Source organism: Pseudomyrmex gracilis, unplaced genomic scaffold, assembly GCF_002006095.1.
Source record: "Pseudomyrmex gracilis isolate BER0280 unplaced genomic scaffold, ASM200609v1 scaffold_202, whole genome shotgun sequence".
Taxonomy (NCBI): Eukaryota; Metazoa; Arthropoda; class Insecta; order Hymenoptera; family Formicidae; genus Pseudomyrmex; species Pseudomyrmex gracilis.
Genome location: NW_018020786.1, coordinates 274,456 through 285,304, shown reverse-complemented (window position 1 = coordinate 285,304; position 10,849 = coordinate 274,456). Strand labels below are relative to the sequence as shown.

At 36.7% G+C, this 10,849-nt stretch overlaps 3 protein-coding genes across 4 annotated transcripts; 2 read left to right on the top strand and 1 right to left on the bottom strand.

Annotated features, from left to right (window-relative positions):
- Positions 1-1,772: 1,772 nt before the first annotated feature.
- Positions 1,773-3,984, top strand: LOC109858393 (F-box only protein 22-like). Its single transcript, XM_020435580.1, has 5 exons — positions 1,773-2,282; positions 2,583-2,758; positions 2,840-3,182; positions 3,299-3,690; positions 3,776-3,984. Exons 1-5 carry the CDS (start codon positions 2,104-2,106, stop codon positions 3,871-3,873), a joined length of 1,188 nt encoding a protein of 395 aa, XP_020291169.1. The 5' UTR covers positions 1,773-2,103; the 3' UTR covers positions 3,874-3,984.
- A 174-nt stretch (positions 3,985-4,158) lies between these two features.
- Positions 4,159-6,290, top strand: LOC109858396 (pancreatic triacylglycerol lipase-like). The gene is made up of 5 exons (XM_020435583.1): positions 4,159-4,959; positions 5,083-5,231; positions 5,317-5,493; positions 5,573-5,848; positions 5,930-6,290. Exons 1-5 carry the CDS (start codon positions 4,727-4,729, stop codon positions 6,166-6,168), a joined length of 1,074 nt encoding a protein of 357 aa, XP_020291172.1. The 5' UTR covers positions 4,159-4,726; the 3' UTR covers positions 6,169-6,290.
- A 96-nt stretch (positions 6,291-6,386) lies between these two features.
- On the bottom strand, positions 6,387-8,778 carry LOC109858397 (5'-AMP-activated protein kinase subunit beta-1). Of its 2 annotated transcripts, none has more exons than XM_020435584.1 (5): positions 8,182-8,778; positions 7,627-7,851; positions 7,280-7,552; positions 6,887-7,117; positions 6,387-6,798 (listed from the first exon to the last, which is right to left on the bottom strand). In XM_020435584.1, the coding sequence occupies exons 2-5, from the start codon at positions 7,813-7,815 to the stop codon at positions 6,652-6,654; spliced, it is 840 nt and encodes a 279-aa protein (XP_020291173.1). In that variant the 5' UTR covers positions 7,816-7,851; positions 8,182-8,778; the 3' UTR covers positions 6,387-6,651. The 2 variants fall into 2 exon arrangements, with proteins under 2 accessions (XP_020291173.1, XP_020291174.1); XM_020435585.1 differs by lacking the exon at positions 8,182-8,778 and adding an exon at positions 7,919-8,120.
- Between the last annotated feature and the right edge of the window lie 2,071 nt (positions 8,779-10,849).

Genomic DNA, 10,849 nt, shown 5'->3' with positions numbered 1-10,849 from the left:
TTCGCGATCTCCTCATATGATTGAAAATTCGCGATCCCCTCAAATTCGCAATCCCCTCATATGAGGGAGAATTCGCGATCCCTTCAAATTCGCGATCCTTTCATATGAGAGATAATTCGCGATCCCCTCAAATTCGCGATTCCCTCATATGAGGGAGAACTGGCGATCTCCTCAAATTCGCGATCCCCTCATATGAGGGAGAATTCGTGATCCCCTCATGTGAGGGAGAATTCGCGATCCCCTCAAATTCGCGATCCCCTCATATGAAGGAGACTTCGCGATCCCTTCAAATTCGCGATCCTTTCATATGAGGGAGAATTCGCGATCCCCTCAAATTCGCGATCCCCTCATATGAAGGAGAATTCGCGATCCCCTCAAATTCGCAATTTCCTCATATGAGGGAGAATTCGCGATCCCCTCAAATTCGCGATCCCCTCATATGAGGGAGAATTCGCGATCCCCTCAAATTCGCGATCCCCTCATATGAGGGAGAATTCGCGATCCCCGCAAATTTGCGATCCCCTCATATGAGGGAGAATTCTCGATCCCCTCAAATTCGCGATCCCCTCATATGAAAAAGAATTCGCGATCCCCTCATATGAAAAAGAATTCGCGATCCCCTCATATGAGGGAGAATTCGCGATCCCCTCATATAAGGGAGAATTCGCGATCTTCTCAAATTCGGGATCCTTTCATATGAGAGATAATTCGCGATCCCCTCAAATTCGCGATCCCCTCATATGAGGGAGAACTCGCGATCCCCTCAAATTTGCGATCCCCTCATATGAGGGACACTTCGCGATCCCTTCAAATTCGCGATCCCCTCATATGAAGGAGAATTCGCGATCACCTCAAATTCGCGATCTTCTCATATGAGGGAGAATTCGCGATCCCCTCAAAGTCGCGATCCCCTCATATGAAGAAGAATTCGCGATCCCCTCATATAAGGGAGATTTCGCAATTTCGCAATGCGAAATTCTACTATGAGAAAATATTCGCAATTTTGCAATACAAAATCATCTTATGAGGGAATTATGGCATTTTCGCAATGGAATGTTATCTTATGAGGGAATAATTGCCTTTTCGCAAGATAAAAGTATCTTATGAGGGAAGAAGTGATTTTTCGCAAGATAAAATCATCTTATGAGGGAATAATTGATTTTTTGCAAGATAAAAGCATCTTATGAGTATTTAATTATCTTTTTGCAATATAAAATTATCTTATGAGGATATAATTAATTTTTTGCAAGATAAAATCGTCTTATCAAGATAATAGTATGTTTATTTTTTTTTTGATCCTACCGAATTGATTCGACTCGACTCGATGCGATCAACCAACTAATCGGCTACGCGAAAAAGAGACAACAATAGATGCGATACATAAATAACGAATGAAAATCAAACTCACAAAATAGTGAGAGAGAGAAATGGAAAAACAACACGTGACTAAAGTCACGTGAGCTAAAAGGGTAAAACAGAGAATATTATACATATATAGTATATGTAATATTCTATATCTATATATAATACAAACAGATACGCATATATGCATTTATACATATATATACCGTAATCACGTGACCGAAGTCAGTAACACCGCCGCGGTCGCGCGGCCGAGGTCAGTGACCCCGATTCGATTCGGCTCGATCAACCAACTAACCAATCGGCAACGCGGAAAAGAGGCAACAATAGGTGCGATATATTCGACTCCAAACGTGCACTTCTCGGTCCAAATGCTTTTTTAATATAGGAAAAGGTAAACAAAGATAGGTAAGGCTCACGAGTGGTGCGAACAGCAAGTGGAACTTACTTATAGTCAAAGTTGCCTACTCCCATTGTAGACGATCCTTTATGCTTTTAAGTCTGTGCTTCGGCCTTAAGCGTCTCAAAACTGTGAAAAACTTGGTCCATTTTCGCATCAAACAAAATCAACAAAACTTAACTAACCTGTGTGACCGCACACTGATATGCAGTGGAAAAACAACAGAGAAATATAAAACAAAGTTGTTACATTTCGCGTTACATTATTTTGATATTTTTTTGTTTATAACAAAGTGCTGTCTTGTATTCATATAAGAAGAAATATTAAACCACATTTTGTAAATGGAGGAGCCACCACAAAAAAAATCTCGAAGTACAGATCCTGTCGAATTAGAGAATGATAAAATACAAAATTGTGAAATTCTATTGGATTCAAGTCCACACTTGAATTACGACATTTTAAGAATTGTCTTTCGGTATTTAAAAGCCAAGGATCTGGCGAATGCAGCAAAAGTTAGCAGGTATTATTTAAAAAGAATTTACGTCTAGGTTTTATATTAAATATATTTAGTTCTAGAGAAAACATGTGTATATTTTTTGTCATAAAGAAACATATGACAAATTGAGTATATAAATTGTATTATATAATAAATTGCTGTGTTATGTCAGATATTTGCTTACTGAAAGTAAATGAATAGAATTTTATAAAAAATAAATGATTGTACATTTTATGTTAAATGTTTTAAATATAATCCAAAGCGTAGAATATATATTACTGGTGAGTGTGACAACTTTAAATTGGTATTCTTTTTTTTATACAGAATTTGGTTAGAAGCTGCAAATAAAGAGAAACGAACAAGAGGTCCTGAATATACTATTCGTAGTTTTACTAGAGGTTTAATACAAGAATATCTGGAACCTGCATGGATTGAACCATCTGTAGGATTATATTTTATAACTGGACTGTTTGATGACGAATTTGTAAAAAATGTTCAAGGTACATTGTACATGTTATGCACACATATGTACACTATGTATATAACATTTATTAAATTTCATTTTTTGTTTTGTTTTAAAGAAGGTACTGTGAGACTTCCTAGGAATTATGACTCTATCATATTAAGAATTAGTGGTATTATTGTAGATGATATAGAGATGGAATCATGTTCCTATTCTCACAATCAGATATTGTCTGCATATTTGCCACGAATTCCAAATGTGCAAATTAGCACACTTATTATACCATATGGAACTTTGATAGTACATCAGAAAGAAAGATTGACAACTAGGATGACAACTCTTTTGAATTGTATTGATAAACCGTCAAAGCAGAGTGATGAGAATTCTTTATGTTTAATGTTGTTCTGTGATCTTGATAGTCGTGAAAAAGCATTTACCATAATTTCTATTTTAAAAGCAAGGTAATTCAAGTGTAATTAACATGATATACACTTTAAATAAGCAACGTTTACTAGCTAGTTAGAGTAAAACTTATTTATTTTTATATATATATATATATAATTTTTTTTTTTTGTAGCTGCAGAAATAAAAGAGTTTCCGTGTGGGGTGGTGTTGTAAATCGTTTACACGTCAAGCAGGCAAACAAGTCATTTCCCTCTATCTCTCTGAATCGGCAAATTACCGTTGTCGCTATTTCTGGTCGTATGCAATCATGGTCTGTGGTTGTTGATGTGAAATACAAAACAAAGCAACAAGTTGAAGAAAAGTTGAAAGTATTTAAAGACCAAGTAAGATTAAAGAAACATTCCATGGGATTTATGTTTGCGTGTAGAGCTCGTGGACAGAATATGTACAATGAAGAGAGAAATGTGGAATCGACAATATTCAAAAGATTATTTCCCAAAGTACCTCTTGTAGGGTGTTTCGGCGATGGCGAGTTTGGGACCGATTCAATATCCGTTGAACAAAGTAATAATTTTGAACAAAATAAACAAAGTAAGTTTTCACCTTATATGAGCAATTCCGCCATTAAAGCTTGCTTCTTGTGTTTCAGAGAAATCCAAAAAAAACAGTACGCATTCTAATTGCTCATCTAACAAAAATTGGTACAATGAATTTTCTACTGTATTTATGATACTTACGTATGATTGATGTATGGAAAAAAAGGTGCACATAAATGTGTGTATTCACTGTTATTCTTATATTTATCGTTTACTTGATACATGAAGATTCAAAATGTAAAAATAAAACAAAAAAATTGTATATCTATAACACATATATAATAATAAATCTAAAAATAATAATATTAAGTTATTGTTTGATTTTTTGGAATATGGAGATAGTCTCAACCGAGTGAAAATGAGATCTTTTACTGAAAATAAGAGAAATAGAAGAGGAAGAGAGAGAGAGATAGATAGATAAATAGATAAATAAATAAATAGAGATTTGACAAAATATACATTCGTAGCGCGCGCGTTTACGGTTTTTTTCTTTTATATGTACGTTTTAAACAATATCGATGTTTTATCGAGCGAACGATTACATGTGCACACAATTAATTTTATTCCGAGCACAAATAATCAGGGAAAGTAATGCAAATAATTCATGATAGAAGGTGCTTTATAGCATTTGTAACATTATCGGTAAACCAGCCGGTTTTAACACTGATTTAGAACTGGTCGCACGCGATATGCATAAAATACACAAAGTCGCGCGCTACATTGCTTGCCCACCTTGTTGAATATAATTACGATCTTTGATGCCGCTTAACAGTACTTCCGTGTTCACAATATTACATATACAAGATAAACCAGGAAGAAATAGGCCGGACGAAAAAGTACTGATTGCTTATCATGGTACTTGTCTGGATTTAAAAAGAAATCCTCACTTTGCGATTTTATTACTACAACTGTCGTTGGCAGTTTTTTAATGCAAGGCTCGCGCACTTCGAGTTAAAAAAAAAAACATTTCGTCCGCTTAATTACGATACAACAACGCTAGTAAAATGTTGTCGATCCTACCGTCGAAACAAATGATTGTTCTCGTCATACTGTGGCATACCGCGCATTCGAAGAAATGGGAAAGCGGTTTACGCGAGAGATACGACGGCTATGGAGAAGATTGGATATTCATGCCTGACGGTAACGGACTACCCCAAGTAGCAGTGCTGAAGTTTCCAGATAATGAAGCAAGAGGTGTACTGGATGGTTCGGACATAGCTTATATAATTTACACTCGGTACTTTTTTACATTTATACGATTTGTTAATACGTGTGCATATTAGTATGTATTATATGTCATACCGTTTCAGTAGTTGTTCGATGTAGATCTCTGAAAATTTTATTTATAAATCTTTCTAAGATCCGGTCCGAAAGAAGGCACAAGATTGACCTTAAACGACACCGCGAATCTCGCCGACTCCGACTTCAACCCCTCACGAAAAACGAAATTTATAACGCACGGATGGAAATCAAGTGCCATGAGTACCGGATTTTTAAATATGAAAGACGGTACGCTTGTATTCTTTGATTTACTAGTGAGATCTTAGTACGTGAACGAATGTATTTTTGAGTTTTATATTCTTTTGGTACACAGCTTTTCTCACCCATGGCGACTACAATGTTATCCTCGTGGATTGGGAACCTTTGGCCGCTAGCACGTTTTACTTGGGCCCGATGCAGAATACCGTGAGAGTCGGCAAAGACGCCGGCAGTTTCATAGACTTATTGGTAAAAGAAACCGGATTGAAGACCGAAAATGTACACTTCATCGGTACATCATGTTACGCTAACGCACGTTACGCGACAACTGTTAAAATTTTGTTATTTTTACGTTACTTCTGATTTGCAAGGTCATTCCCTCGGAGCACACGTCGCCGGGAATGCGGGCAGCGCGACGACTTCCGGGAAATTGAGCAGAGTGACAGGTTTGGATCCGGCGCTACCGGGTGTTCACTTACTCACCTCCGAGAAGACTCGATTGGACCGCACCGACGCGATGTTCGTCGACATCATACACTCTTGCGGAGGTGTATTGGGTTTTCTTCAACCTCTGGGACAAGCTGATTTTTATCCGAATGCGGGTACAGCGATTCAGCCTGGATGTTGCTGCCTTCCCGAAATAATGGGTAAAATGTTTTTTTTTTTTTTTTTATTCTTTTATTCTTGAGCTCTGGATCATAGATGAACGGTATCTTCGCTTATTTTAGAGGCTTGCAGTCATGGACGATCATACGTGTACTTTACGGAAAGTATTAACTCCAAGATAGGTCTGTCGGCTACAAAATGCGACAGTTGGGACTCGTACATGAACGGCAAATGCGTCAATTCTCAAGTGGTTCTGATGGGAGAGCACGTCGATCGTACCGCCAAAGGTTTATACTTTCTCAGAACGAGATCTGAACCGCCATACGCGTACATATCAGAAGTAACCGATAACAATCTCTAAATGAAGACACAAGTAAATATTTCATTTGTAGAATGAAGTTCAGCACAGCCGATTATACTTTGTTAGATTTACGCGATTACTTAGTGCGCAAAAATGCAAAATAATATTTACGATAAACGTGTCTCGTTTGCGAATGTACTTGTTCAAAAAGGGAATGCACGTTCTATTCGGAGGCTTTGAGGCTTTGTAAGACGATACAATAGAAAAAGAACCACGAATATAAAATATTTGACTTTAATAAATAGTAGTTACTTTTTGTTATACACACATGACTGAGGTAAACAGTGGTGTAATAAACAATGAGATAAAACGAACGTTTTTGAATATTATGATCTTCTACTCTGAGAAAGAGGTCAAAGTTGTTACTTCTTTTTTCTCTTTACATACCAATGTCGCACTACTCCGACACCTCAATACTTAACAACAATCAATGATAATCAAGAAAATGAATTAGCACCAACAAACAAGCGGGAATGACGACAATTAAATAGGTTTGTAAAGCAAAGTTGTGACGTATTTTTTGCGATAACGATGCGTAGCCGATAAAACCATCACACTATCCTTAATACTCAAGGCGTAAAGATGATTCAACATAACATGATTTGGTTCTGGTAAAAGAGTAGGCTCACACTGTAAAGAACAAAAATAATAACAATGATGAAAATCTCCTTAAATACTGACTAAAATATGATTTTTTTTTGTCGTGCGTTTGACTTACGGATAGTGGTGTATCCTTATTGAGAATAACTTGTAACAAATGAGGTGGCAAAATAGGTGGACCCGCCACTTTTTCCCAAGGCTTGTGAGGCGGTATTTCCTGTCCGTATTCTGTTTGAGCACTACTGGTAACGCTCTCACTGTCTTTCGCGAGAGCTTGAAATACTTCAAAGTCAGATTTTCTTACAGATACTAGATTGTTTTTGGAGCCCATACCGTTGTCAACTATTTTCTACAATATATCACAAGATGATCAATATTTTTAGATTTAAAGGAATATTTTGAACGTATCTTAGCATTTTACATAAACTTTCTTACTTCCTCCTATGAATTTATACTTTGTGCACATTTACAAAAAATAATATATAAATAACAGTAAGTCCGAAAAACTTACTAATCCAGGGTCATGCCTCCATTCTCCGTCGACAAAGAATTTATATTGATGTTCTCCTTCTGGCAAATCAATTATTGTAACAAAATCACCATGGCTCTTTACCATTGGAAGGGTTTTCCATCCTGTGAAGGTCCCACTGATATATACCTGCTTACCGCCTCCTTCCCATTTGAAAACAGTCGGTAGCACCTTGCTGTCTGCAACTTTTGTTCCCTCAGAAACAGTGTTGGATCTTGGTCGTTGTGATGAAAAATCTCCCTCTTGTTGGTTGTTCTGTTTACACGCAATAATTTTTGATATCATCACTTATGCACGTGTCACTACAATTATATTGAGTTTTATATTACTTTTGCAAAATATGGCTCTTCTTCCTCGTGAGAAGACTGAAAAACAAGTTTCTGACTAGGTTTTTTATCAAAGACAAACGCCTGTCCGTCTTTTCCTGGAGATGGTGGCGGATGATCCTTGTTGTGTCGATGTTCCCTGCTTACTGTGCCGTGATGGCTAACAGGTTGATTGCTTCCCGCATTGCCCATTATTGCGTTTAGAACAAAGCTCAATGAATATTAAACCTAATACAAAAAGATAACTCTTTTACAACTCTGCTCTTTAAATAATATGTTTATCTAAGATACGCACTTGTAAACACCAACAACAATTAATGTTCGTATGTACACAGTAGAATTAATTATATATAACGCACACACACACACACGTACTACAATATCTTGTGTAGGTTATTTAACAATATCGTTTTTTTCTCAAATGGAAAAGACTGTAGTAAAAAGGCACATAAGTTTTTTACAGACATTATTGTCAACGTGTTGCCAGTTGCAAACAAAATACGTAACATCTCCAACAGTATCAGCAAATGTATTTTACGACGTGTATATTTTACTCACTTGTTTTTCAATTGTCGTTTTTACTGCTCGATCGTAACGTGCGTCACGACAAATCGGAAACGTAAACAACATTCGCACAGCGACAGAATCAGGAATAGTCAAAAAAAAGTCTTTGGAAGTCTTTAAATTCCGATTCACGCGATTCTATTTCTTAGATCCTTGTGAAAGTCGTTTACGAGCCAGAGAAAACGACATATTTTGACCGCAGTTGCACATAATACACATATTTCGTGTTATCGAATTTTTTTTCCAACCAGCTGTTTGAAGAGAGCGAGAAGAGTTACCAAACGACGACAAAGTGTTATCTTATGCAACGTCGGTATAGAAGGTAGAATTTTATATTATCGAGAGCAGGAAATATCTCACTCGATAATATCCCGGAGATGAGTTGCGCAATTCGATGTTTGAAAATGGCGAAGCAAACATTGGGGGAATTGTTCGCTCATATGCCAATCTTTCAAAGGGATGATAGTGTGGCTCGAGGTGAGATGAGTTAAGGATGGCTGAAGAGAGACAGTTTATACGCCTGTATGCTACTTCCCGATGAGAGTTTTTCAAGTTAAAGCTCAGACAACTCGAACTTCTGGACCAAAAATGGCGTCTGTGGTTTGTCACTATATATGTTATGTCAGAGAAAAGACTGAGAGCAGCCATGCCATTGTTGTTTTTTTACGACGGTTTCCAGCCGCTACTTTCAGCGCCGGATTCCACTTTGCGTGGAACTCATGAACTACGAAACGAGTTCCACTTTCAGGCGCATACGATACAAATGTATCTCGGTTAGAGTCCGTGCTAGATCCACTTTCGTTCATGTCGTTCGGACGTCACGCACACGGACACGGTTTCGTTTGTTTGCGTGCCTCCATCACCGATGCTCTCGATGCTTGACAGTTCTACTTATCGACAGTACAGTGGATGTAACACGGATTCAAACCGAACGGACACACATTTTATCGTGTTCTCGTCCTCGAGCGCCGCAAGGTGCATGTTTTGGATGTACGAAGTACGCGTAATCATCGTTCGCTTAAACCACGGATAAAAAGCTTTCGGTTCTGTTTCGTGCTACGTGCACTATTCGTTTGGTTCTGTTCCGTGCTGTATCCACGGCATTATATAGTTATTTCTATTTTTTTTCTGTTGTTGTAATTGTTACATAAAGATCTGATAAGAGTATCTCTCTTTCTTTTCACGGAGACGGGAAAAAATTCAGCGTATCTTAGAAACAGCACTTGTTTTCTCATGTCATTTGTTTTTTTCAAGTGATTATTTCATATTGTGATTATATCGCGAGTTTCAGAAACAATCATCTGATTTATATCTGCTCGGTCTTCTTTTCACAGAAGTAACTTTAATCGAAATGAATTTAGCCACTTATGTCTTTTCTTTTTTTTTACAATTATATTGAAGCGCAGAGTTAGCGTGAAAAATGCTGCTTATAACATAAAAGTCACTTGGCAAATATACTTGGCTTGTGTTGTGGAAGAATTTTTCATCGCACACTTTTACTTTTCTTCCTCCTTGTCTTTTCGTACGCTCAATTTCATCTTTCCCTTCGTTTTTCGCCCGAACGGTCGTCAACTTTTCCACTCCTCTCTTTCTCTTTCTCTCTCTTTCTCTCTCTAAAGCGAATTTATTATTTATAAAGCTGAAAGAACCTCTGGCGTGTTTCGTAGCTGGCGGCTATGCGAAAGTGCTTATATCGGAGGCTCGTATTGCTTTTCTCGCCGCCGCGGTTGATTCAGAGGGATGGACCGCGGGTAAAATCGTGCTCCGTATATTAAATATCTTGCAATAACAGTAATTACGGTTACGGTATTTTACAAAATTGCGCGGCTACTTCATCTGCGCATGTAGCCGAGAATGCACATCAACATCATGGGTGGTAAATATGTATACATATATGTTTTTTTTTTTTTTTTTTACGTGGACAATATCATTTCTAAAACAATCATGCTTTCATATATATTTCTAAACCTTCAATTTTGCAACTTTAAAAAAAATAATTATTTCTGTCGTTTTTCTTCATATGTTAAATAAAGTGTAGATAATATACACAATTTATACGATGTGCTAAACAGTATATGTATATTCTGTAACACATGCAAGTATTTTCGATAAGTTTACAATTATGAGATTAGAATGATTTGCATTTATTCAAAAAAAAAATAATCTTGAACATTAGCTGTGTTGGTATTTTTAACTACGTTAATTATGGATTTTTAATTAATTTTTTTATTGTGTAAAAGGTGTCACATTATTTTTGAACAAAAAATATGAAAAAGTCGTTATCTTATCGCATCTTTTATTTACAATTCAATTACAATATTTGACTTGCAATCAGATGACAAGGCGATAGATGCGTTTTTTATTCAGATAAGTCGTGACGTTTCACACTTATCGGGATATGGCATAGATTTCATTTACGCAACATGCGGTGTATATTGATTGTTAAATGTATTCCTTATTTAATGATACGCTGATTAGATTAGTGTAAAAGCTGAAATTATCTAAAGTGGAGACATCTGTTCGCGACGCGCGTGTAGTTGCTGGCGAACTTTTCTGTTACACACACATATTTTACGTGTCACTTTTCAGATGTCCTCTGTGATAATAAATAGAAATAATGAAATTTCTGAAAAAATGTTGTTTTTTAACTTTTTATTAAATT

Excerpts from the sequence above, each read along its gene's own strand:
- LOC109858393 (XM_020435580.1), top strand. The coding sequence starts at position 2,104 with ATGGAGGAGCCACCACAAAAAAAATCTCGAAGTACAGATCCTGTCGAA. Across the intron at positions 2,283-2,582 it reads AATGCAGCAAAAGTTAGCAG|AATTTGGTTAGAAGCTGCAA; the intron begins GTATTATTTAAA and ends TTTTTTATACAG. Across the intron at positions 3,691-3,775 it reads TTCAATATCCGTTGAACAAA|AGAAATCCAAAAAAAACAGT; the intron begins GTAATAATTTTG and ends CTTGTGTTTCAG.
- LOC109858396 (XM_020435583.1), top strand. The coding sequence starts at position 4,727 with ATGTTGTCGATCCTACCGTCGAAACAAATGATTGTTCTCGTCATACTG. Across the intron at positions 4,960-5,082 it reads GCTTATATAATTTACACTCG|ATCCGGTCCGAAAGAAGGCA; the intron begins GTACTTTTTTAC and ends AATCTTTCTAAG. Across the intron at positions 5,494-5,572 it reads CGAAAATGTACACTTCATCG|GTCATTCCCTCGGAGCACAC; the intron begins GTACATCATGTT and ends CTGATTTGCAAG.
- LOC109858397 (XM_020435584.1), bottom strand. The coding sequence starts at position 7,815 with ATGGGCAATGCGGGAAGCAATCAACCTGTTAGCCATCACGGCACAGTA. Across the intron at positions 7,118-7,279 it reads GGAGGCATGACCCTGGATTA|AAAATAGTTGACAACGGTAT; the intron begins GTAAGTTTTTCG and ends GATATATTGTAG. Across the intron at positions 6,799-6,886 it reads ATAAGGATACACCACTATCC|TGTGAGCCTACTCTTTTACC; the intron begins GTAAGTCAAACG and ends TGTTCTTTACAG.